At 42.9% G+C, this 27,431-nt stretch overlaps 2 protein-coding genes across 9 annotated transcripts in view; both read left to right on the top strand.

Annotated features, from left to right (window-relative positions):
* WIZ (WIZ zinc finger) overlaps window positions 1-11,003 on the top strand; it is a 60,880-nt gene extending 49,877 nt beyond the window's left edge. The window contains exons 6-12 of one of the 2 annotated variants that reach the window (XM_070937438.1): window positions 1,088-1,597; window positions 3,953-4,435; window positions 5,956-6,483; window positions 7,047-7,547; window positions 8,256-8,696; window positions 9,144-9,336; window positions 9,561-11,003. In XM_070937438.1, the coding sequence (XP_070793539.1) occupies window positions 1,088-1,597; window positions 3,953-4,435; window positions 5,956-6,483; window positions 7,047-7,547; window positions 8,256-8,696; window positions 9,144-9,336; window positions 9,561-9,717 (2,813 nt within the window). In that variant the 3' untranslated portion in view covers window positions 9,718-11,003. The remainder of the gene's footprint in view (window positions 1-1,087; window positions 1,598-3,952; window positions 4,436-5,955; window positions 6,484-7,046; window positions 7,548-8,255; window positions 8,697-9,143; window positions 9,337-9,560) is intronic. The other variant, XM_070937437.1, reaches the window with a different exon arrangement.
* Window positions 11,004-19,582: 8,579 nt separating this feature from the next.
* Window positions 19,583-27,431, top strand: part of AKAP8L (A-kinase anchoring protein 8 like) — a 38,738-nt gene continuing 30,889 nt past the window's right edge. For 5 of the 7 annotated variants that reach the window (XM_070937435.1, XM_070937433.1, XM_070937434.1 and 2 more), the window contains exon 1: window positions 19,583-19,682. In XM_070937435.1, coding sequence (XP_070793536.1) covers window positions 19,670-19,682 — 13 coding nt within the window. In that variant the 5' untranslated portion in view covers window positions 19,583-19,669. Of the gene's footprint in view, window positions 19,683-21,302; window positions 26,493-27,431 lie in introns of those variants that run through there. The other 2 variants (XR_011600006.1, XR_011600005.1) reach the window with 2 other exon arrangements.

The raw sequence follows: 27,431 nt of genomic DNA, 5'->3' as shown, positions 1-27,431 counted from the left end.
AATCTAGAGAGAGTGAGTGTTGATTCAGTGTGTTCAATTGAGATGTGTGTTGTTTGTTTAGCCAGAATCTCTCTATCAATTAATAGGAACTAGGTAAGACTCAGATCACATTGTAGATCACAATGCTTCCAGATTAAGTATAACTTGGGGATTCACAAAGTTTTTTTCATGATTGTATGAAGTTTTATTTTGCAGGAATCTTAAATATTGATTTGTATATTTATTCGTATATATTCGTATATATTTCTGAAACATAAGACACGATACATAAACAAGATTGAGACATAGGCAAGTCTTTTATTTTATTTTATTTAGCTAATCAATAGCTATATTTCTTTAAAATATTTTGCTTTGCTCTTCAGTTGAAAACAATTCAAGAGCAACTTAAAATATAAATAAAAACAAGACATTTCCCTTCCAAAAGCTTATATATTAAAAAACACAAAAGGAAAAGGGGAGGAAAATAATTAGTTTTGAGCACCAATTCTTAAAATTATATCATATTGTTATAACAGGCAGTTTGAAAGGAAAAATCCAGGAGAAGAAGAGACTGATAGATTCGATCCCTCAGTAGATTAGATGGAATACTATTGACACTTGAGGAAGAACCTATTTCTCATCTCCCACCTCTCCCCGCAGCTTGATATAATAGAGTCCTATTACTGCTATTTGTCCAGCAGCAGATGAGAAACTACATCTGCAATATGTTTGAAAGTATAGTGGGAGTTACAGTGTTGTGTTAAGATGGTTAGGCAGAGTGGGGAATTGATCCTGTATGATTTTTAGGATTTAGTTATGGTAAGGCAGCTGAAACCAGTTTATGTGCGAACATGTTTCAGAGTGATGGCTAAACGATGGATGAGAAGTTAATCTTGATTTGATTTTTGCTCAAGAAATTTGCAACCACCACTTATCATTTAGCAAATTTATCTGTTGTAAAATAGACTTCAGAAATCAGTCTGGCTGTTTTATGGAGAAGGGTCCCAAACAAGATAACATAAATACATTTCTGATCTACTGAGTGGTAGCAAAGATAGTCTAAGGTTAAGCTTAACATTGTCTCAATAAGTCACTCTCCTCTTTCCAGCACCAAACCTCACGAAATGTGAGGTCTGTGGCACCTGCTTCGAGACCCGCAAGGGCCTGTCCAGCCATGCTCGTTCTCACTTACGGCAGCTTGGTGTGGCTGAGTCTGAGAGCAGTGGAGCTCCTATCGACTTACTTTATGAACTGATGAAACAGAAGGGAAAAATGGACAGCAGCCCCGTCTCTCCAAGTCTTAGCAAAAAATCTGCCTCTCCCAAAGAAAGGTCTGCAGGGTCCTCACGGCCAACACTGCTGCTGCCTCTCGACAAACCTTCGGAAAGGTCACAAGAGCCACCTGTAAACAAAGCAATCAAATCCCCTCCAGGTTTCACCCCCAAGAATGTTTCCCAACCAGGATCTCCCATACTCAAGAAAATGGCATCTGCTCTGCCTGGTTCTCCTCCACAAAAGAACCCTGAAGACAAAAGCCCCAAGCTACCGTTGGGCCCTCTGCAGAGTCCACCTAAAACACAGTGGTCACAACTGGAGGAAGAAGGCCCTTTAAATCTAAGTGAGTCTGTTTGATCCTGATGCTGCTTGCAAATAGGAGAGCTGGCTTTGCAGGTTGCTACTGCAGGGAGCTCTTGACTTTCACATTAGCTTGTAGAGTGAATCCCTGCAGGATTGCCCACTCAGGAGACGCATTTTACAACTTTTGGCTTTACTTGGGTTACTCCAGTCACACACATCACAACTTGTGTACATTATAGTAGTGAGACATGCACCCTATGAGCGAATAAGACAAATAGGATGCATTTGATCTGATGCAAAGATTTCTGTTCTAAAAGATTAGATGGAGTGTTTTTCTTGGAGTAAGTGGGTCTTGCTTTTTTTAAAAATCCCTAAATATTTCATTTCAGCAAAAGAGGCAATTCTGTGTAATTTAGCAGTCTCTTTGTCCAGCTTATCCCTATGAGGGTTGATCACACTTACACAATTCCAGATTGTGCTGCAAAGCTTTTGTGCGTGCCTTTTTTTATTTGTGCCCAGAGATCATATGTATTTATGGTTGGAACTCAACAATATTTCTCCATTAAAGGGCCAGCAGCTATAGACACCATCTTCCTTCTAAAATCTTGAGCAAAGTTAGAATACAAGATAGTACTTTAGTGCTGCTGGCATTACTAGTTTTCTGACTGAAGAAATTTTTCTATTCTTTTACACAACAGCCCTCCCCCCATTACATGCACATTTTTCCTTTTTGCTGTCTTTGTTGGGATTTATTTTAAGATTTGTGGATTGTGACTCATAATGGAACTTCTCTGATCTGAAACTAATTTAGCATATATTTCTGGCTTCACTATTCAGAGCTAAGTCTGTTCAGCCTTTTGGTGAAATCTGTAGAAACAGTATAAGCCATCCACTATCCTTCTTTGATGTTCTTTTGCACTGAAGAGTTTTTAGTGTCTGTGCTATTGATTCAGCCTTTTTCAGCTCTTCACTAATTGTTACTGGTAGGTTACAGTGAATTTTATTTAGTTTTGCATATAGGCTGAGGTAAGTAGAATTATAATGAAAGAGCAATTGTCTGATGGGTTTGAGCAAGGATTCTAAAATAATTTTTTTTCTTGTAGGAAGTGAATAAGGAATACATAAGGCTTCTGTTGTGGTTCTTTTCATTATTGTATCAGCAGTAAAGTCCACAGCACTACTTTTATGTAAAATGTATTTCAACCTGATATATTCATCCCATCATTGAATGCCATACTAGTTTCACTGACTAAAAATTATGTAGTGTATCCAAGTACTGTTTGTTGCTTTTCATAATGAATTTAGGGCAGACACACTGTTCACAATATAATAGTTTAACTTTTAACATATGCACTACAGTCCTTAAATATGGTGCTATTCTCCATCAGTTATAACACTTAAGAGGTTGCCAAGAAATTTTAATTTTCCAATCCTGCTCTGAGCTATTATTCATCTTTAAATGGATGTCTTGCCTAGCTACTTTATGTTCTAGAAACCTATGCTGACTTTATTTTGGATGAAGAAATTTCAAATATTATTTTGCCTTACATACCCAATAGAAGATTTTTTAACTATAACTTGTCATTTTCTTTATGGCTTATATGGCTTTTCTGAACATGCATTACATTTGTCATAGACATAAATGTAATTAATTAAAATAAGTTCTTAAAATATTAGTTCTGCAAAACCCAACTAACAACTCCTTTCAGTTTTACATTTTGTAATTCATAAAAGGCATAGCGCTGCAAGAGGTATGTCAGTATCATTCTCAATTCGTCTTATTTTGAAGTCAAAATGAAAGCTTATTAAATGAAGATGTTTCTAGCAACTGGACAGATGGGAGAAATGAGTTCTTATGGGAAGAATTCCACTCAGTTGAATGTCATTTAGCTGAACTGACCATATTGGTAAGGAGCTTCAAGTCATGAAATATTAGGCAAATACAAATAGCACTGTTCTCTCTGCCAACTGATTTTCCTGACATCAATTGATATTTGGAAATCTGACATTATAACTAACTTTTTATTATTCCATTCTCAAAAGTAACACATACTTAAACACTTGTTGGTTTAAGCTGACATAGAACAAGCCTATGCATCAAAAAAGAGAACTTTGTTGGAAAAATTGACCTGGGTCAGTGAAAGGAAATGTTAAATATCTCTTCTGCAAAATTGTTTGTTTTAACTATTAAATTTGCAGCTGTGCTATGGGTGAATAACAAGCCTCTCCTTTGGAGTTTTATATCAATTACTCCTATAGGTAAATATTGTTTTAACATACCCTTTCTAAGAAATGAGTCCTTTAGAGAAAAGTCCTCTTCAGGTTTTAAAAGGTGCTTGAGACACATTATTTATGTAATCGTATCTCTTGTGATCAATGTTTTTTTTTTCCGCAGCTGTAGATAGTGACTCGGGCAGAGAAATTGACTGCCAATTATGTGGTGCCTGGTTTGAAACCAGAAAAGGGCTGTCAAGTCACGCTAGAGCCCACCTGAGACACCTGGGAGTGAGCAATCCAGATGCTAAAGGATCTCCTATTGATGTTTTAAATGATCTCATCAAAAATGAAGACTTCAAAGGCCGTCTTTCCTCTCTCATCCATAGCGAGAGAGACTCATTAGGGGAGATTGGGAGTTCTGATGGACACAGCCCAAAGAGCACAGCTACAGCAACACCTACCACAGGCATGAAACAAGCACACTCACCAAGGCCTTTGGGCAAACAGCCATCTATACTCTCACCTCACTCCCTTCCACCATCCAAGAAGCTGAAGCCACATGGGCACAGGCTGTCACTTGTGGCCAGTCTACAAAGGAAACAGGGTCTTTCTTCCAGTGCGTACTGGGCATCAGATGCTGAGATGGCTCCACTCAATCTCTGTAGGTTCTATCAGCGCTGGCTATTGTCCCCTCCTCCTCTTCCTCTTCCCCCTCTACCCCTCTAGTCTTGTTTATGTGACATGGAGCTGTGCACTTAGAAATGCAGACCTCTTGTCATTACCTGCCTTATGTCTTATTTAACCAATAATGGGGTGGAGAAACATACTCTTTGGCTTGCATTCTCCATTGCGCTTTCCCTTCAAAGCCTTTTCTGAGTGCTATATCAAAGCTTTCCCAGCTGGCCTCTGCATATATGCTGAAGTTACCCATTCCTTCTCTGGGCATTTGCTCTATTTGATCCGAATAGACAACTAATCCTTGACCCAGATAGTACCCAGCGATATGCTTGGTTTCTATGCACTTAGAAATATCAAAAGACAAGTGTGTCCACATAGCTTGTTTCTTATGTAAAGGGAAGATTTTTATTTATTTATTTATTTATTTATTTATTTGCTATTTAAAACATTTTTTCTTTTTCAGCCTGAGCCTTTTTGTGGCCCTGGATTGGTTTCTGACTTTTCCATTTTGTAGGGCTCTCACTGGCTGTATTCAGTCTCTACAGGATATTGACTACCAATATGTTTCTCTTTGACAGATAAGGTCTTAGCTTTTAGAGAACTAGGATGAAGATTGTTTCTTTTGCCATTTATACCAGGACTTTAACTAATGCTTAACCATCCCATATCAGGGATGAAGGAGAGTAACTTCAAGGTGATTAAGATCATAGCTGTTTTCCTCCCTTAAGTAAATAGATAAAACCAGTCAAAGGGTATCTTCCTACTGGTGATTAACAATTGTTTGATAGTCACAAGCACCCCATATTTAATGGCATATGGCATATTTAATGGCACCTCTTTACTTTGATTGTTCTGTATTAAAGACAATTGCATAGTGGCAAATAAAGGATACTTGGTTTCCCCCAAGCTTTCTGGGGGCACATTCTTTGATAGGGAGACTTATGTAGACATTGAATGATGGGATGGAAAATATAATTATTAACTTATACTTTGGAATTATCTGATCAAGTGTACAATAAGTCAGTGTGCTTAATCCAGAAGGGTAGTTTTTGTATTTTAACAATGATTATGTGATAACTGCCTTGGAAATGCCTGAACTTCTTCCCTCAAAAGCTGAATGAAGTTGGATTAGAAGGAAACTGTGCAACTGTGTTATACTTTGACATTAGACATTATCTTGTATCAGCTGTGTTCACCCTTTTTTAATTGGACATTTTCTGCTGTTCTCAGTTCTTTGTCCATATTAACAGGGAGCCTTGCTTTGACCATATCTATCCTAGATTTCATGGTGTTTTATTGGAATTTTTGGTGGGTTGTTGTTTTTTTTTTTGGCCAAATTTACTGAAATACCAGCTTTGCTTGTGAAAAAAACCTTGCACTATATACCTGCTTCATACTCCATATTGGACGGGAATACATAGTTGGTGGCCACATCATCCTGCTTTTTCCTGCTCATTTTTTTTCAGTCACATTAATTTATTGGTGGTTCTTTTTTTATCTCAGCCTCTGGTGCAGAACCTGTGCGGGACATCAGATGTGAATTCTGTGGGGAATATTTTGAAAATCGCAAAGGGCTCTCCAGCCATGCCAGATCCCATCTACGTCAAATGGGGGTGACTGAATGGTATGTGAACGGTTCTCCAATTGACACACTCCGAGAAATTCTGAAAAGGCGAGCTCAACCTCGGACAAGTACCTCGAGTTCCCCAGCACATAGTCAGAAGTCAATGACCCAGTCTGTTCTTGGAGGCTCTCTGGAACCCTGTAGCCCAGGAGAAAGCCACATGCCTGGGATCTCTAAGAAGGCACAGCAGCCAGGGAGCCCTATGGGGCACTCGCCTACCTCTTCTCCTCCCCCAACTGCTAGAAAAATATTCTCCGGGCTTCCTTCTTCTTTGCATAAGAAATTGAAGCAAGACCAATTACGAATGGAAATCAAGCGGGAAATGATATCTGGGGGACTTCATAATGAATCACATCTGTCTGACAGAGCCTGGTCACCACGGGAGGAGATGTCTCCTCTCAATCTCTGTAAGTGTTAGTCATGGGTATTGGATGCCTAGTTGTGTGATGCATGTCTTGAGTGGAACCAAATTTCATAAGATTTTTCATTTTTTTTGTTTTTGTTTTATTAAGCAGTGAATTTTGGATAACGAGCCTGCATGCCATTTTGACAATATTATCCGTGTATGCAAATGTATTTTATACTGTGGAAAAGGATCGTTTTGTTTTTGACAGTTTCTTAATAAAGCAAGAAGGTTTAAAACTTAGTAATTGATAAAATACAGGTCCAAACACCCAATCATTCTAGAATAGCTGTCCCCAAACTGAGTGCCCTCCTGATGCCTATAAATACTAGAAAACTCCAATCAGCATATCGCTTGCTGAGAGTTCTGATTCTCATATCTAAAAGTTGGCAATATTGGAGAACAGCTATCCTACAAGTTGCAAATGGTTGAAGCATAAATATAGTTAGATCTTCCCACCCTTATGTGACTTAAAAATGCTGTAGAAATAAATAAGAGTGTTTTGAGAGGTTTGGTTTATGGCTAGTTCCTTGTTTATTAAACATTTTCTGTGTGTCTTTATCTAAGCTGCTCGTGCAGACCCTGTCCGGGAAATTCGTTGTGAATTTTGTGGCGAGTTTTTTGAGAACCGGAAGGGGCTGTCCAGCCATGCCAGGTCTCATTTACGTCAGATGGGAGTAACTGAATGGTCAGTCAATGGATCTCCCATTGATACACTACGTGAAATCATAAAGAAAAAGAACAAGCCGTGCTTGATAAAGAAGGAGCCAAACACAATGAGCATTGAGCTTCCCACAGCTATGGGAGACGATGATCCTAAATCACCTGGGAAAATTCTGCAGCCCATGACGTTGTCTCCACTGGGCGGAAAGACTGGAAAACCCAATCTTGGTCGGGATATGTCCTTGTCATTACTCAAGTCACAGGAAGGATTCCTAGCACCACTCTCTGCTAAACGGCCACTATCAGATGAACGACTGAGTGGTCATGAAATGAAGCATAAAACCTATATCCAGACCGAATTACCATTCAAAGCCAAGCTCTTGCATGAAAAGCCCACTCATACATGTAAGTGCTATCGAGGTACAGGGAGGGAATTTGAGTGGGATTCAGATAAAATTTGGAATTCCATCACAGGGCTTTTCTTTGTGAAATTGAATTGCTTTCTGACTTGGTGGAGTGAAAAAGATGGCATGGTTAAATAGTAAACCAGACAACAGATGCAAAAGTACGACTGGATATTTTATTTTGTTTTATAACAACTTCAAGCCTGTATTAGTAGTATACTTAGCAGTTTTATATAAGCTCTTTAGTGCAAATCATTATCTATTGGGATAGTTGTAAGGTGTATAATTGTGAGCATATCTTTCTTCCTTTCTGTATGTTTAATTCTCCCACCCTCTCACCATGGTTGATAAAGAAGTTTCATCATTTGCAGAAGTGAGTATTAAGCAAACAAATAAATAAATAAACCACTGTATTTCAACCACAGTTCCATGCCCTCAAAATGGCCAAAGGGATTTGCAGCATAACTGTTTTCATACAAAGAATAGTGAGTTTACTTAGCTTGTAAGTAGGAAGTTAGGAGTCGGAGAAAGCAGTGCTTTAGGGATTTCAAACAGAACTTTTCAAAAGCCTTAGTACTGACTGATATTTAGGGAGATACAGAAATCATGAGATGGAACAGGTAAGGATATCATTCAATTCCTGAACTGCTGATTAAGTCCTTTATTGAGGATTTTGCTCAGTCTAGCTCCCTGCCTTTTCTGCTTCCAGCCAGTGAAGCCTGCTGTGAACTCTGTGGCCTCTACTTTGAGAACCGCAAAGCACTAGCCAGCCATGCCCGGGCACATCTCAGACAGTTTGGAGTAACTGAATGGTGTGTGAACGGATCCCCAATTGAGACTTTAAGTGAATGGATCAAGCATCGTCCCCAGAAAGCTGGAGCATATCGCAGCTACATTCAAGGTGGCCGGCCCTTTGCAAAGAAGTTCCGCAATGCTGCTCACTTGCGTGATGGGGATGCCTCTGGGAAGAGAGTTGCTCTGAGCCTGCAGGCAGGCAGTCCTTCACTGATGAGCAGAAGCCTAAGTGGGGAGATGATGCCAAACGAGCACAGTAAGGCTGTGGATGGTTGTGGCAGCAGTGAGCGACCTGCAATCACGTCTCCTTTGTCGCTTGTAAAGGTGGAAGAGCATCATCAGCATAACATCAACAGTGAGTCGTTGCTCTTAGATTGCCAGCCGAAGATACATTGCAAAGCTTGCTGGAGAGAAAGGCCTTGGTAGAGGAGGCAATAGTTTCCTTGTGGGGAGGAGGGTATACTGGCAGAGATTTGAGTGCTTGTAGTTTGTAAATGCCTCACTGCTGTGCCTGATGGTTCAAATGGTTTGAGTAGTTCCAGCAAAAGACTCGAGTAAGGTTAATTAAGAGATTGTTAGGTTAAAAGCTCAGATAATGTTGTATTCTGAAATGGGCAGAGTTGTTTAGAAAAATCTGATATGACTTTCAGACTCCCTTCATTTTCTTATCCTCCTTTCCAGCACTGGCTTTCCTGAATACATGTAATATTCAAAAAGTCCTTTTTATTCAACCTCTATCTCAGCTGTAATTGATTTATTATATTCCATCACACTTTCTGAACTGAACCTTTCTTTTTATTAGAGTTTGAACGGAGGCAGGCTAAGCCCATTGAGGCTCCTCTGCATAGAGAAGATGAATCCAATGACTTGCAACAGAGGGCTGAAGAGGTCCGCCAGCCAGCCCCCAGAGTAAGACCAGTGCCCTCTTTGGTTCCTAGGCCACCACAGACTTCCTTGGTGAAATTTGTGGGCAATATCTACACGCTAAAGTGCAGGTTTGTCTCATTCTTCTATTGTATTAATTCCTGAATTCACAATATTAATCACAGGAATATCTGTGCTACACCATGCATCTGTGTGACCTCAGACAATTTTTTTTTTTTTGAAACCTTTAGAAACAAAGACATACATTGGGAATCTCAATTGATTTTTTGCATATAAAAAGTTTCACTCTTTGGCATTCAGACCGACACCAATAGATATTATATTCTTTCTGCAGATTTTGTGAAGTGGAGTTCCAAGGACCCCTCTCCATCCAAGAGGAGTGGGTGCGGCATCTTCAGCGCCACATTTTGGAGACTAACTTCTCCAAGGCTGATCCATTGCGAAGTGGGACTGAAATACCTGCAGCACCACCTGTAGCTGAAGCCCAATAGCAAAGCTCTTAGGAAGCACCAGCATTCCAGGCTTTCTGCCTTACATTTCCAAATGTACAAGAATAATGTTGAACAAATAGGGGTGAACACAACATTTGTTTTTATGGATTCTGTAGTTTCGCTACAGATTCCAGGTATTTGTAGACTTAATTTGGACTTTAAGAGGCTAAGAGAAGAGTCCAGAGTTTGAGCACTAAATAAAACCATGTTGGGTTTTTTTTGGAGATGTCCTTATTGACAGCAGTGGCATTCCACACTAGAGCTTCTTGTGTGTGTTCTGTCTGCACAGAGGGAGGATGTTTAAAAAAAAAAAAAGCAAAAAAGAATTGTCCTTAACCTTCCAGTAAATGCAGGTTTTTCCAAAGACAAACTCTCCTCACAAGGAGAAAACATGCACTTGCTCTGTTGCAGTTCAGGCTGTAGAAGATGTTTTGGTGAGAGTTATGAATATGAGGTTCTAGTGAAAGTTGTGAACATGGGGGTCATTTTGAGCCCAAACATAAGCTGGGAGGGTAGAAGCAGAGCTAATTTGCTGTGTGGGGAAAGCTATTGATTCTATATGTGACCTTAATATATGTTTGATTCCTTAGGTGACAAGTCTTTAGTTTCTGTGGACGTTGGATCCTGTTGTGCATGTTCACATCCTCTAATTGTGTGTAATGGGGTTCTCCGTCCCAGTACGTTATAGGGGAAATCAAGAACTCCTTGACCATATACGTTTGCCTCTTCCTTACTTCCTAATGTCAGTTGGTTATCCTTGTTTCCTGTGGAATTTTATATGTAGGTAATCCTACTCTGCAATACAATGGCAGTTTGATTTTGGTAGAGGGGTAAGATTCTCTTTTATCTTAAGCCTTGGGCTAATGATTGACCTCTGCCTGAAGATGACATGTCCTTCTGGCCAGTTCTGAATTCATAAGTTATATCCAGGAGTGACTGAAGAACTTGCAGCACAGCCTTCTGGACTTCTTGTTAGAGGGGCTTTATGTGTTGTTTCCTTTCTAGCAGGCACTTGGTGCAGTTTCCGGATCAGCAACAGTAAGTCCTACTGGAATTTCTGCTTTCCTGTTTTCGATTACTGTTGCCGTCTTCTTTCTCTTCATTGAACCTCAACTTTTTAAACTCTAGTTTTGTGTAGAAATAATGAGCGTTTGTTTTTATTTGGAACTCAAGCTGATCAAAGCTAGGAGAGAAATTACCTTTTAACTTTTTCAATAGGCATATTCTGGTTATTATTGTACCTAGGAATATGTATATTAGATTAAACTTCTGTTCTGGAAACAAAATGGAGAATCTGAATGTGTGCTTTTTGAGTCTTTGTAGAAATATATGAAAGATTACCAAAAGAAAGAAAGAAACCTGGAGTTTATGTAGAGGGAATTCCAAGAGTGGAAACAATTTCTTGAAAAAATCCTAGATCTTATCACCTACCTAGTATATATTGAAGCATTGTGTGCTTTCTCGTTCTGCCTTTCTCTTGATGAAAAAACTAAGCTTTTGAAAAATGTTGTTCGTCATCCAAGATATTTTCACAATTAATATGATATATTGTAAAGGAGATTGTAAACTAAATTTATCAGGGCAATCAAAAAGATAATTAAGGTCTTGCATAATTAAGGGATCAGTTGTGTCTAAGCTGATTTTTTATCAAGAGGACATTTATTTTGAGATGTAATTTTTTCCCCTTTGATAGTTAAAATATTAATCCATGTACTTTCTTTTGATAGTTAAAATATTAATTCAGTTACTCCTTTGAAATTATCTTAATCTAAAATCAATTTCCATGTCAAGGATTTTTTCCCCTCCACATGTAACTACAATACAGAAAGCTACAATAACAAGGCAGCGTAACCACTTTAGTGAGCTGAATACATTTCTTTGCAAAGTTTAAGTGTTGATTTCAGTTCAATTGCAAATAGTAGTGAAAATCACTAACATAGTGAGGTCATAACCAGAAAAATGGTAAACAAATCTAGATCCAAGCCCTATTCCTCTATAACTGTGATGGCGAACCTATAGCACATGTGTCACAGGTGGCACACATAGCCATATCGGTGGGCATGCGAGCTCAGTTCCAGCGTGCATGTGCGTGCCGGCCACCTGATTTTCCGACTTTCTAGGCCCACCAGAAGTAGGGAAACAGGCTGTTTCCTGCCTTTGGAGGACCTCGGGGTGGTGGGGACGGCCTGTTTTTCTCTCTCCCCAGCCTCCGGAGCCTTTCTAGGAGCCTGGGGAGGGCGAAAACAGCCTTCCCCAACCCCCCACCCTCAGAGGCCCTCTGAAGGCCAGAAACGGCCCATTTGCCAACTTCTGGTGGGACTGGAAGTTGGCAAATGGGCCGTTTTCAGCCTCCGGAAGGCCTCTGGGGGGGTGGGGAAGCCCATTTTCACCCTCCCCAAACTCCTAGAAAGGTTCTGGAGGCTGGGGAGAGCAAAAATCGAGCCTACCGTACCATTGTGTGCCAGGAGCAGGGGGAGTGGTGTGGGTGTGGGTGTCACACGCACATGCGCGGGAGCAGGGTGCATAGAATTATGGGTGTGGGTACATACAACCCCCCCTTCCCCCCGCTCCTGGCACACGATGGCAAAAAGGTTAGACATCGCTGCTCTATAACATACATACAATATCATACAGGTAATCCTTAAGATACAACTGATCACTTAAATTCAAGATACAACTGGCCATTCAAAGTTATGACAGACTCCAAAAACTACTTATAACCGTGTTTTGAATTTATGGCCGCTGCAGTGCCCCCAAGGTCATTTGCCCTTATGATTGACCACAGAAATGTTGCAACACACACACATACCGCCTCTCTCCCAACATCCCACCCCACTGTGTACCCACAGATCTTGGTGCTGCTCCCTCCCTTGCTCATTGCACACTTACCTTTTGAAGATCTGTGAATCTCATGTTAGGAAAGGCCAATCATCCCTGGACCACATGGCTGCCATCCAGAAGTGGTCACTATTTTCAGTGCGTCAACAATTCCTTGCAGAAATGGCAGCAGCTTCTGAAGCTTTCTGCCCCAATCAGCTGGCAGTTGATTGGGGTAGTTGGCAGTTGGGAGATTGCAGGCCTGTCCTTGTTATTGCTAGGCTTTGAGTAAGCCAGCTCCTTGATTGCAAAAGTGGCAGCTCCAGAACAAGCTTCCCAAAACCTTTTCCTTCCCGACTGCCAGCTGATTGGGGCTGATTCCTTCTTTTGGAATGGGAATCAGACAGGAGGAAACAGACAGAATTATATGTTCTGTAATATTGAAAAATGCTATTCAAGCTTTTCAAAAGAAAAATACAAATCACAAGAATTGACTTAACTGTCCATTGTTTCTGAAACTCAGAAAGAATCTGACAATCTGTGAGAATTTTACCATAATCCTACACAGGTTGCTCATATGTGCTCATATCTTAATGTAAAATCAGTTCCATTGACTTGCTGCAGTAGTTGCTTTCTATAATGCTTTGAAGGCAAACCTATGGCACGCGTGCTGGAAGTGGCACGCAGAGCCATCTCTCCGGGCACATGGAGTCATCGCCCATTGCTCTTCCTGGTTCCGGCGCGCCACTCAGCTGGTCTTCATGTACGCAGGAGCGCCATGCTCCCCTCTCTTTTGGCACGCAATGGCAAAAAGGTTCGCCATCATTGCTATAATGCATGTATGGGTCATAAAATATGTTTCTTGTTTTATTTCATATTAACTTTGATAGCCACACAGAGGCAAAACTGATTTGGTTAAGCTAACCTTTGCACTTCATTAAAACCAGAAAATCTCTTCTCATGTACTGATAGAACAAAGATCTTTATTAAGGGAACAAATATACCTTCCCAGGTATAGTCAAAAATAGTCAAAAACCACAAAACACATTGTGAATAGAATTCTTTCACTCAGAGAAAAATGTCATAATGGTGTGTTGATATGAGGTTATTATGCCCATCTGTAGTCCTTGAGATACTAATGCATGTATTTCTGTAAAATCTGGCTTATGGTATATTAATATACCATAAAGAAGCATAATTAAAGAAACAATCTATTTGAAGGGGTCAGGCTAATCAGCAGAATAAAAAATTAATTCAAATAGTACATTGAAATTAATGGATCAAAAGATGGGAAGAATATGTATAAAAATAATACAACATGATTGAGATGCAGTTCAATCCATAAAGAGATTTGTTTCATCTTAAACATTTGCCTCGGGAATATTTAACTTGATGAGGCTGCTTTTTTAGAAGATTGGGTACACAATATACATAGGTGTAGATACAAATATTAGCATGCATGACTAGGATTGGTGAGCAGGAAACAACACCATGAGACAATTATCAGAATATAGCAGGCAGTAGTACTGCCAGATTTGGGATAGAAACCTCTGCCATTTTCTGGTCTTTTGGATTTTTGCAGGTCAGATTTACAGCCTCAGATACTTGTGTTTCCAGGTGTAATTCAAGGTACTGGTTGTCATCTATAAAACCATACATGTCTCAGTACCACCTTTCTCTGGTATTCACTGCCTGACCAGGTGGATATGTTTTGGGTCCTCTCTGTTAACAATGCCATCTGGATTCCAGAGAAATCCCTTGGAATGTTATCACTCCTGGACTCTGGAAAACATTCCTGCTCTGCTCAGCCCTATTCTTCCTGCTTGGTTTTAGAAAGGCAGTGAAAAATTGGGCTTTTCAAATAGGCCATGATGTATGATCACACTGAAATGATGTATAATGATATTTTTTTAACATAGTCACCTTGAGGGTTTTCAGTTTAATGGCTTAATAACTTGAATAAATAGGTAACTAGCATACATTTATTTATAATCTGGAATCAGAGTACGGAAAAAACATTTAACACACTACTGAAAACACACCTACTTTTAAAAACTAAGGCTTGCTTTACAGAAGTACACTACAGAATCAGTAGTGGGTTTCAATTTTGGCCGCTACTGGTTTGTTCGTGGGTACTCGCATGGGTGCACGACGCTTCTGCTGAGACACAGAGACATCCAGATGGGTGGGCGGAGCCTCCGGGGCAAACCGGTAGCAACCCACCACTGTACAGCATGGATTAATTTACTCATCAGTCCACAGCAGTTGAATTCACAGATGATGCTTTACTAAACAAACTACATTTAAGTCCCATTGTTGGACTTAGGTTAGGTTTTTCAAGTATGCATTACTCTTAGTATGTATTTAGTATTTTTTTAATTGACACTATTATTTTTACATTTATATATATAAAAATTTCCCATTTTAAAAGTAATATTAGGGAAATACCTTCAATTTGAATTTTTCTGAACTTTTCATCAGATGAGATGATAAAAACAAAGAGGAAAAAATAGAATTGAAATCAGAGTTGTTCAGTCAGCTTTAAGATGGATATAGGATTGGGCTACAAACATTCTAATTAAAGATAATAAAAGTTATGTTCTCTCAAATTTATTGAAATAAAAATCCTAATATCTCTATCCACCAGCCAGTAATCCTCAGGATGGTGAGATTGTTTGAAATTAGATTCAGATCCAGGAGCCTCCCAAGGTGTATTTATTGCCCATAAGATTGTCATGGAACCGGAAAGGTTGTCATGGAACCAGAAAACCTAGTTTCTGAATTTGAGAAATATTCAGTGTCTTTGAAAAATGGTTTTTGTGTTCCCCCCCCCCAACAAACCAAAGCAAAAAGCATTTTACTAAGTGGGGAAAGTCAAATCTTTATATTTGGTACAGAAACAAATGACACATACATTTGATACATGTGATACATCAGCATAAATCAAACTATAAAAGCTGTTGATTAGAAATGAAAAAAAAGAACACCCTTAAAATATGTTGCATTTCTTTTCCCACCCAGGCAAAGTTTTGTCTCAAAGAAAAAACATGGTTTCCTAAACTTCAAAAGAAGACGATGCAATGCTAAAGTGCTTACTATCACCTTTATTAAAATGCTAATAATGAAGCATAAAGGGACGCAGTGGCTCAGTAGCTAAAAGGGACCTGGTGGCTCAGTGGCTAAGACACTGAGCTTGTCGATCAAAAGGTCAGCAGTTTAGCAGTTCGAATCCCTAGTGCCGCATAACAGGGTGAGCTCCCGTTACTTGTCCCAGCTTCTGCCAACCTAGTAGTTCGAAAGCATGTAAAAAATGAAAATAGAAAAATAGGTACCACCTTTGGTGGGAAGGTAACAGCGTTCCGTGCGCCTTTGGCGTTTAGTCATGCCGGCCAGATGACCACGAAGATGTCTTCGGACAGCGCTGGCTCTTCAGCTTAGAAACGGAGATGAGCACTGCCCTTTAGAGTCAGGAATGACTAGCACATATGTGCGAGGGGAACCTTTACCTTTACCTTTAATGAAGCATATAATTCCAAGTAACAAATTCCCTATTTGTTTCTCAAAGTATTAATTTGTTAAATCACCCTTTAATTAATTAAGCAAGTGAGCAGTTAACATTTGACATTGCATGGGATCTATGGTGGGAGTGTTCTGTGGGGCAAAACTAAGAATAATGGCAGCACTGGATTGTAGATATTGAAAGGGTACACTGAAGAAGACTAAACGTCCAAGCAGGGGAAGGGCAATCATAGCCATTCCCATAAGCAGTAAATGCTTCACCCACTCCAATCTGTCATCGAAGTCCCAAACGTTTTGATCTCTTTGAAAGGTTTCCCTGTTTCTTGTCAGGGAGAAATTATTTTAGTTAATTTCTGTTAAAACTCTGTTAAACTTTCATGAAAAATTCAGAAGCTTTGAATAAATTACATACAGACACTAATAACTGCTCTAAGGCCATCTTAGTTTTCAATATTACATCTTTCTGAGAAATTAATTCAGCCGGAAATTGCTTATAGCTGTTTGAGCTGTCATTAAGAAAGATTTCAAACACAAAATACACATTTGCAATAAATTCAGCTAAATAGTAAAATCCTGTCTACAAAATAAGGGAGGTTGTGAAATGCAATAATGTGATTTACTCACCAATCAGTACTTCGAGCACAGGAAAAAGAGGATCCCTTACCTCTGGGAGGGGGGTTGACGAGGAGAAAATACTACAAGTTTAATTTGTAGGGCCGCATTTTTGATCATATAAAGTTTGAGTTGGAACAGGAGTATTGGTCTCCTAGCCTATCCGATATCCATTTGCTGCATAAAAAGATTGCAAAAGAAACACAAGGCCAACAGAAGTCATAGCTGCTAAAAATAAAAAGTCCACAAAGATTTTGAAAAAAAAAGTTCATCAGGCAAGTTCCAAGAGTCTGTCAAAGTCAGCAACAGTTGACTTTGCTGAGGTGGCACAGGGGTTAGAGTGCAGTACTGCAGCTACTTCAATTGACTGCTAGATCAGCGGATCAAATCTCACCGGCTCAAGGTTGACTCAGCCTTCCATCCTTCCGAGGTGGGTAAAATGAGGACCCAGATTATTGGGGGCAATATGCTATTTAGTATACTGTCTTTGGTGTAAGCCACCCAGAGTCCTCGGAGAGTGGGCGTCATAGAAATATGACTAATAAAATAAAATAAAGAGTTCATTTTTCCATCTTTTATGAAACCAGGCACTTTTTAATCCACATGAAATCTCCCAGCTAGAATGGATGGATCTAATCAACTGAGAACTGTGGTCTCATACCACTGCTGCCTTCCAGAGCTCACTCTGTTGCTTCTGTGAGGCTAGAAACTGTTTGGCAATTAGTTCATCTCATCCAAACTGAAAGAAACTTCTCATATGTAATACCAGACAGAACAGGTGCAAAGATTGAACAACACAAGGTTCTTCAGCAGTCTACACCCTTTAGTAGTCAGATAAGTGATTGCCTTTAGTAATAAAAGAAATGGCACCCAAAAGTGAAACAACCAGGTCTGTACACTGCTTCAAGTCTGGACTAGCTAGAAGCCACGTTCCTTAAGTGGTTAATTTTTAATGGCTGTTGAGTCTGACATTCAAGGAGAATGGTAGCACCTCCTGAGGAACAAAACAGTCAATAGAAACACCATAAACAAGGACAATAACAGCCATTTTCTCGAGTTCTTTGAGGCAGGTTGATCTGAGCCCTGAGGGGTGCTACACTGCAATCCTGGGACAGGTAATATAATTAGATAAAAACTAAGCCAACCAGATGCTCCCACCTGCATACAGTTCCACAGGTTTTGTTTGGGTGTCATTCTGTGGCAGTACTGAATGACACCCAACCAAAACACCCAGCCTTATATTGAAAACATAGGCCCTCAATAGGAAGCAATGCCAGAGATTAAAAAAGCAGCCAATATTTGAAGGCTGTCAGCTCATACTTCAGAGCCCCTGCTTACAGTCTGAATCAGATTTAGCAAGATTTTTATCTAGACTCTTTCAAGGGGGTGTTTCATTATTAGAGAATGATGCTGCATTGCAGTAGTATGTATTGCAGAGTCCCATCTAATGAAAAGGCAGTAGCTTTTATCTCACTGCCAAGAGCTGTTTTCTCTTGTCAGGCAACCATGATTTTATATAGTATATTCACTGTAGCTAAACAGGCTAAAATTTGCAGACTCTTCGGCTGGAAATTTGCAGATCTGTGCTGTAGCACAAGAAATAAAACAAACCTGAAACTGGACCTAGAAGGCAACGACTAATCAGTTCTGTAACTGCCAATAAAACAATAATAATGTCCCCGAAGTCACCAGGAGTTGACCCAAAAGTTTTAATTAATGTCAATCTCAACTTGCATATAACCCGCCGGGATAAATCTTATGTAACGATCCCTCAAATGATTTCAATTTAATCCAACATAAGGAAGAACTAGGATTCCCCAAGTATCTTGAGTGGAAACTTTTTTTTTTCTACCGAACAGGCTATTTACTGATGTCTCGCACTGATTCGGTGCCACCCATTTCGACTTCTAACGACCGATACTCTCCGCGAGTTTATTACACCGATGTTCTGCACGAGGGGGCGACTCAAACGATTTCCACAAGTAGCCAATCGAGATGGGCCCGGCCTACACAAAGCACGTCGCTGGATGCGCTTTACAATATCGCAATCCCCAGCGGCTGTCATCGCGGACCTCCTCCTTTTTTTTCCTTTTTCTTTTAAATCGCTCAGTCTGCAATACATACACTTAATGGCTGCTCCTCCCCCTCGTTATCTGAATACATTGCATCGGTTAAAAAGCAACTCGGGGAACTGACGTCCCAGCATTTCAATTCAAAGGGTCTTCAGGAGCCAAAGGAAGGAAGGAAGGAAGGAAGGAAGGAAGGAAGGAAGGAAAAAGAGCTCGCCGCACAAAAGGACACCGCACCCCCTTATTGTGCACGCTTGTGTTATGGGCGACACAACAGGTTACATTCCGATGGGCAGTTCCCGATAGAAGGCGCGCTCATCCTAGCCAACGCAAGAATCCAGGGTGCCTCCCGTTGAAAGACCATTGCTCGCCTGCAGTCTAGACCAGGGATCTCCATCCTTGGCTACTTTAAGGCTGGAGGACTTCAACTCCCAGAATTCCCCAGCCAGCAAAGCTGGGGAATTCTGGGAATTGAAGTCCTCCAGCCTTAAAGTAGCCAAGGTTGAAGACCCCTGGTCTAGAAAACAGCCTGGGCAAATTAGCACCCGACGTCTATTCGCCAGTTACCAGCGATAAGAGTTTCGTTAGATCCAATAATCTCGTTAAGGACATCGAGCGGCAGACATCATTTGCTTGGCGGGATAAAACTGACATCCCTCTTTACCTACCGCTTCCCCAGTAGATCTGACGGACGTTTCTCTCATCGAGTGAGCTGCGGAGCTTTGGACCCTCACGGTCCAATAGAACCGGAAAGGGGCGGGACGGGGGTGGGTTACCGTTACCAATGGAAGACTGAGGCTGGGGAAAGTGACCACAGCGAACAGTGTCGGGAGGCGGGGTTTAAAGCCAGCTACGGTTGCCGTCTGGCGCAGGAGCTAACGAACGGGTGGGGAAAGGAGCGGCGTTGGGAAGCGCTCGGGACCGCCACCGCCATCATGAGCTATTCAGGTGAGGGGAGTGTGGGTGAGAAGACGGGCTCTCGAGCAGAGGGCCGTCACGGGAGGGGACGGCTTTGGCTCTGCGGGAGGGGGACTGAGAGGAGGGTTAGGCCCAGCCCATGGCAGCATTCCGGGGGTGGGGTCACGACCAGCCTTGCCATTCTCCCCTCCCCCCTCCCACCGTTTTCAGGCATTGCTGGCTCGAGCTCCTCGCCACCGTTCGTGGTCGAGGCGGAAGCCTCTGCCCGGCCTCCTCTCGTTCATCGTCCTCATGAAACGGGGTGGAGTGGGAGGCGGGGACTTCTTTGGCCCTTCGGAGAGGTGGGGGTCCTGAGGGGATTCGCCTCATTCTGGCCCCCCGGGGCTCAACCTCCCCCCCCCATTTGTGGAAGGCGCGAGAAACGAAGAGCGGCCGCCGCCGCCGTGAGGGAAAGGAAGCTGGGCATCTGGACAGGGATATATAGCCTGTCGTCTGCACGCCTAGACCTTCCCGCTCCAGCCCCCCCCCCCCTCCGGTCCTTGGGAGTAGTTGTAATAGTTGTATCAGGGGTTTTCAATACAATTGTATAGAAAGTGAAGGATGTGTGGGTTTGTTTGTTTTTTAACGTACACTGAAGATGGCATTTAATTTCGTTGTGCGAGGTGCAATGACAATAAAGTTAAAATTAAATTAATTAATAGGAGTGAGGATGAAGGAAGATGCAGGGAACCCACGTCGGCAGTTGTTCCGTTTAAATAGACCTGTATACATATATATACTAAGCTGGGGTTGCTTTCCGACCCTTAGCCGTCAGTATGGATCCGTTTTCGGATTTAAACGGGTTCCGTCTTTCAAACAACTAATGCACAATTACAAGACTGGGTTTGCTTGGCCTGTTGCCTTACTCATCCTTCAGTACAGGTAGTCCTCGACTTAACAACAGTTTGTTTAGTGACCATTCAAAATTTCCTTGATGAGGGTGTGACATTGTCCAGATGAGGGTTGTATCAGTCGGATCTGATGCTGGCTGAGTCATAATTTTTGACCACTCCCCTTGCTCCGCCCCTTTCATGCCCAGTTTAGACTCAGTCGGCCTGAGAGAAACATCTCCTACAGATCTGGCTATACAGCCCAGGTCTGTTCAATTTCACAGAATTGTAAGTCTTTTTGACCACCTTTTATTTTCTCTAGTTTAAAATTGTTACTTCCCCTTTAAATTTTTTTCCCCCCCTTCTATTGTAGCCTGCCGGTTTTGCCTTACTAGAGCGTCCTAAGCTGCAGGCTTTGCTTCGCTCCTGGCGGCGGCCATTTTGAAAGCCCCATTTTAAAAGGGAACTTTTTTCCTTTTTCTTTTTCCTGTCTTTTTTGGGGGGGATTTTTTTGATCTATCCCACCAACGATTGTTTAAGGGGCCCTAGACCACAATACCACCAACAATAATAGCGATTCCCTAATTTTAAGGGAAATCACCAAATCGGGCCGCCGCCCACGCTACAGCGATCCCAAAACCGCTGATCAGCTGTAGAGCGGTTAATTGAAGCGCCGCGGCAATTTTAAAAAGAAAAATTTTTGCCGCTTTGCCACCAACGAGTCTGCAAGTTTGGGGGGGGGGCAGCAAGCTTCTTCTTGCCTCCCCCTGTGGCATTTCCAGCCAGTATTTTTCTCATCGTGGCTGTGGGGGCGCTGAGGAGGTCCGTTTCTAGGCTTGCCTAGACAGATACCTCCGGAGCAGAGTTTCCTCCTGCTCACGTGTGACCTGGCAGCCATCGTGCTTAACGCCAGAGTCGTTGCCATCTCAAATTTCAACCACGTGGCGAAACTGAAACCAAAAGCTATTTCTCCAGTCGACATCGTGGTCGCAGTGAGTATACTAAAGATGGCAGATCGCTCTTCCCATGGGGAGGAAAATACTATGTACACTGGGAAGAAATCAACTTCCAAACGTAAGCACCTTTCTAAACCTGAGGAGAAGGATTTAACAAAGAGGCATAAATCTCTAGAAAAGCAAGTTAGTGAGGTGCCTGCAACTGAGCCTGGTAAGGGGACCCCCCCCCCATCTACCCCCCCTCCTCCCATTTCAACTGTTAGCCAGGCCTGGTCTTCGGAGGGAGAGGGTTCTGTTCTTCAACAAGACCAAAGCAATTTGCAAAACCCCTTTGCAAGTCAATTAATGACCCCTGCAACTCCTGTATTTGGTGGCCATGCAGCTGCAGCTGCTTCAACAGGTGAATCCTCTATGCCTGTGCTAACCCCCGAAGATCCTTTAAAAAATGTGCCAGAAGGATTGAGAATTCTGATTGAACAGGCCATTGCTTCTAGAATGGCAGCCAATATTCATGGTCACCACTCTGGCTCTGCTATTTCAGAGCGATCTGCCTGTATTAGAATTTCTCCTGCAGTCAGTCTTACTGGCTCTCATTCTCCTGCAGCCTCCAGAGTTAGTGAAGCCTTTGTGTTTGAGGAAGAGAGACATTCTGACCTATCAGATGATGAGGGGATAATCCAAGATCAACCTGCCTTTACAGGATTATTTCCCCCCAATAAATTCAAGTCTTTATTGCATAAGGCTCGCTTAACAGCCGCCTTAAAGGAAGATGAATACTTTCAAGAGATGCAGGAGGCTCAAAAGGGTGGACTACAGGGACCTTTTTCTGAGCCCCCCCCTGAACTTTGTTATGTACCAACTCCACAACTGTTCATAGATGTGGTAAAGAAACAGTGGGCTGGGCCTGCAACCATGGCATCTGCACATGGTTCAGATAAGAAATATTATGCTGTTGCTCCAAAGTTTGCTCAACTCTTGCAAGTTCCACCTGTAGACAGTCCTGTAGCGGCCCTTTCCTCTTCTTCTTCATACGTAACTGGGGATACTTCTGAAGGTCTAAGGCCAGAAGACAAAAAGTTAGAATTTCTGTTTAAAAAGAACCATCAGGCCTCGGCATGGGCAATTCAATCAGCTTCATCAGCCTCATTTTTTAATAGAACTACCATCCTTTGGCTTCAACAGTTACAGGCAAGGGTACCCCCCAGTGAGGTTCGCCTTCATCAGGATATTAATAAAATCATTGCTGCCACTCAATTTTCGGCTGATGCAACCTTGAATTCAGCCAAATTTGCATCCAGAGCCTTAGCCTCTACAGTTTCAGCCCGCAGGATGCTCTGGCTTCGCCAATGGCCTGCTGACCTTAAGGCCAAATGGCGCTTGGCTGCAGCTCCATATTCTGCAAACAAACTATTTGGGGAATCACTTGACCCTCTTCTTGTAGAGACACGGGACAAGCGAAAAATTTTGCCCTCAACATACAAACGGGCTGAAGGAAGACCCTCTCCATATTACAGAAGGCCTTCCTTTCGTTCCTACCCCCAGGGAGGCCCCTCCAGGCAGGAATATCTTCAGGGATCCTATCGATCCTCGGACCGTCAATATTTTCGGGACAAGAGCAGACAATTCCAGCCCAAACGGTCCTTTCGGGGTTCTGGTTTCCGCCAGTCCCGCAGTCGTAAGTGACTCACTACCAAATCCTCCAGTAGGGGGTCGCCTGTCCCTCTTTGCGGACAGGTGGGAAAGGTCATCTTCAGACCTTTGGGTTCTTTCAGTTGTGAAATTCGGCCTCCCCCTGGAATTTCTCTCCAGGCCTCCAACCCGCTTTCTTCAATGTCCAACTTCCAAAAGCGAATCCAGACGTCAATTAATGAACCAAGCAGTTCAGCACCTACTACAGATTCACGCCATAGAGGAGGTCCCCCACGATCAATGGAAACAGGGGTATTATTCCATCCTGTTCGTAGTTCCAAAGCGGTCAGGGGGGTGGAGAGCCATTCTGGACTTAAAAAATCTCAACTCATACATAGTGTATCGCAGATTCAAAATGTGTTCACTAACCTCTATTCTTCAAGGGATTCGTCCCAACGATTTTCTAGTTTCCATAGACCTCATGGAGGCTTATCTTCACATTCCCATCCTGCCAAAGCATCGACAGTATCTCCGATTCAGCTATGCAGGAAAGCATTTTCAATACCGGGCTCTTCCCTTCGGACTGGCATCTGCACCAAGGGTCTTCACAAAGGTCCTGGCGGTGGTGGCGGCTCACCTGAGACAACAACCGGTAAGGATCCAGGCTTACCTGGACGATATTCTGATTCAGGCTCACTCTCAAGAGCAAGCCTTACACGACCTACACCTCACGATTCAAACCCTGAACGACCATGGGTTCTTGGTCAACTACAAAAAAAAGTCAGTTAGTGCCAGTCACCAGGATCACACATCTTGGCGCCATCATAGACGCAGCCCAGGGGACCGTCTACCTAACCTTGGAACGACGGTCAGACATCAGGGACCTAGTAGCTCTCATTCGCAGAACTCCATCAGTTCCATTGGCCACTCTATCCAAGCTCTTAGGCAAGATGGTCTCCTGCGTCCAGATCGTCCCATGGGCACACCTTCACGCTCGCCACTTGCAGTGGTTCCTGCTTCCTTTTCAAAAGAAACGCCAAGCTCACACCATGTCAACAGTCAAAGTTCCACTCTCAGTCAGGCGATCGCTAGGTTGGTGGACATCGCCTTCTCTCGACAAGGGGTGTCTTTTCATGAATCACGACCGACTTGTACTCACTACAGACGCCAGCCTTCACGGATGGGGGGCTCATCTTGCATCACACGTGGCTCAGGGCCGTTGGTCTGCATCAGACCTCGCCAACTCTATCAACTGGCTGGAGCTGAAGGCCATTCGTCTCGCTCTCACGCACTTTCACCGGTTCGTGCAACACCGTCATGTTCTGGTGTTGACAGACAATATAGCGGCGAAGGCACATGTCAACCGTCAAGGGGGCACCCACTCAAAGCGCCTCATGGAGGAATCATTTCGCCTGGGCAAGTGGGCAGAACAACACCTCCTCTCCATCAGAGCGGACCACATTGCGGGGTCGGAAAACACACAGGCGGATTTCCTGAGCAGGACAGAGGTGGACAACAGCGAGTGGCAGATTCATCCCGACATATTTCATCAGATTTGCAACAGGTTCGGCATCCCAGCCATAGATCTCTTCGCCACACACCTGAACAATCAGCTTCCTCGCTTCTTCTCGAGGTTCCCGACGCCAGGGGCGGAAGGGGTCAACGCTCTCCGTCTCACCTGGCCGCCGGGTCTTCACTATGCCTTTCCACCGCTGCCTCTGATTCCGGCCCTGATTCGGAAGGTCATCGCCGACAGAGCAGAAATTATCCTCGTGGCTCCCCACTGGCCACGCCGTCCGTGGTTCGCAGACCTGGTCAGTCTCTCCACATTTCACCCTTGGAGAATTCCACCAGACGAGATTGTCCTGCGTCAGGGGAACCTTCTTCATCCGGACCCTCAGTGGCTCCAACTGACTGCATGGCGCTTGAAGGGGCCCGTCTAAGGCAGGACAATTATTCAGATAGGGTGATTCACATTGTTCAAGCCTGCAGACGTAAATCCACAGTCAGACTCTACAATATCTCCTGGCTCGCCTTTTATAGGTGGTGCCGCTCCCGGCAGATAGATCCTGTTTCAGCCTCACCTGCCCAGATCTTGGAGTTCCTCAGAGATGGGTTTGACCGTGGTCTGGCCCATAGTACCCTTCGGAGACATGTGGCGGCTCTGTCTACGGCCTTGTCCAGTCCATCCGGCCGACCACTCACTCAGCACCCTGTGATAAAAAAGTTCCTGCGAGGAGCCAGGCTCTTGCGGCCCTCCTCGATTCATAGATACCCTACTTGGGATTTGCCCAAGGTCCTTAACGCTTTAACTGAGACTCCCTTTGAACCCCTCCGTACGGTTCACCTTCGCTTTCTCACCCTTAAGGTGGTTTTCCTTATAGCCATAACTTCAGCCCGTCGCATTTCGGAGCTGGCAGCCCTCTCAGTTAGGGAGGATCTCTGTGTTTTCCGGCCGGACACAGTTATTTTGAGATTGGACCCTTCCTTTATTCCCAAGGTTAATTCCCCCTTTCACAGGGCCCAAGAGGTTATTTTGCCCAATTTCTGTCCCCGGCCCTCTCATGCCTTGGAACGAAGGTGGCATACCTTAGATGTACGGAGGGCCCTAAAGATTTATATCAAAAGGACTGCTCCCTTCAGGAAGTCAGAGGCTTTGTTTGTTTCCTTTTTGCCAGGCTCCCTAGGGCTCAAAGTCTCTTCTGCCACAATTGGTAGATGGATCAGGGCTTGCATCGCCTCGGCATATCAGGCCCAGGCGATTCCTGTTCCCAATAGCATTACTGCCCACTCCACTAGGAGTGCTGCTACCTCAGCAGCTTGGGCGACTCAGGCCTCCCTTGAGGAGGTATGTAGGGCAGCCACCTGGTCTACCCCCTCGCCATTTATTCGTCATTACAAGATAGATACCTTTGCTTCTGCTGAAGCGTCATTTGGCAGGAGGGTTTTGCAGCAGGTGCATCGTGCGAGGGTCTCTCCAGGCCCTTCGACATCCCGCCCTTGAGACAGCCAAATCTTTGGTATGTCCCTCATCTGGACAATGTCACACCCTCATCAAGGAAATTGGGCATTGGTCTTACCTTAAATGCCAGATTTCTTGAGGGGGGTGACATTGTCCAGCCCCTCCCTCTGTCTCAGTGCCTGTACAGTTTATTGTTCTTGTTCAGTAGTTTTTTTCCAGTTGTTCCGTTGGACCGATTTACTTCCTCCTGATAACGGTGGTTCCTGTTGGAGATACTTCTGGTGGCCTTCCTTCGTCAAAACTGAGCATGAAAGGGGCGGAGCAAGGGGAGTGGTCAAAAATTATGACTCAGCCAGCATCAGATCCGACTGATACAACCCTCATCTGGACAATGTCACCCCCCTCAAGAAATCTGGCATTTAAGGTAAGACCAATGCCCATTTTCAGCGGCACTGAAAACTTAATGACCGTTTTTCACAGCTACAACCTTTCCAGCATCCCCATGATCACATGACCAAAAATTCAGAGGCTTGGCAGCTGGTTCATATTGATGACTGTCCGCTGTGTCCCAAGATCATTTTGTGACGACCTGACAAGCAAAGTCAATGGGGAAGCCACATTCACTTAACAACCCAGGTTACTCACTTATCAACTGCAGTGATTCGCTTAACAACTGAGGCGAGAAAAGTTGTAAAATAGGGCAAAATTCACTTAACAAATGTCTCACTTAACAATAGAATTTTTGAACTCAATTGTGGTCGTAAATTGAGAATTACATGTATTAGAAACTATTAGACTTTTTTTTTTTCAAAGCTGGATGCAAGGTTCAGAATCTTTATAGTTTTCTTAGATATTTTCTGCGTCTTCATACATATGGTGCAACATTTTTTCTGTAATGCTTTGGCAAAGTCTGTGTTATGTTTAGCTAAATATGCTCCTCAATTTCTTCCAAAGTGATTGTTGTCAGATTGTGCATAGAATCTTCTTTAGCACTTGTGCTCCAAAGTCTTAAAATGTGTGCTAAAGAGGAGTGTAGCTGAATACTTAACCTTCTTTATAATTGCTCAACAAATTGGTGCATTAGATGTGATAAAGTTACCTCTCCACGTGTGTTAAGAAACCATGTAAGTAATTTTTCAAACTCTAGTGCCACTTTTGATTTCAAATATTTCAGTAAAACCTTGATACTGGTGTGTAGAATGAGCTCTGTGTAGTTCTAACTGCACTACTTTGTTCTTAAGTAAAGTTTCTTCCCCCTACAAATGAGGTAGACTCTCATAGTACCTTTTAAGGCTTACATATTTTACTAAAACACATAAGCTTCCATGAGCTGCAACTCAATCATATGTATAGGATGGCTAAT

The sequence above is a fragment of the Pituophis catenifer genome, unplaced genomic scaffold (genome assembly GCF_029215685.1).
Source record: "Pituophis catenifer annectens isolate HBS135680 unplaced genomic scaffold, rPitCat1.0.hap2 SCAF_2, whole genome shotgun sequence".
Taxonomy (NCBI): domain Eukaryota; kingdom Metazoa; phylum Chordata; class Lepidosauria; order Squamata; family Colubridae; genus Pituophis; species Pituophis catenifer.
This window is presented reverse-complemented; position numbering and strand designations above follow the sequence as displayed.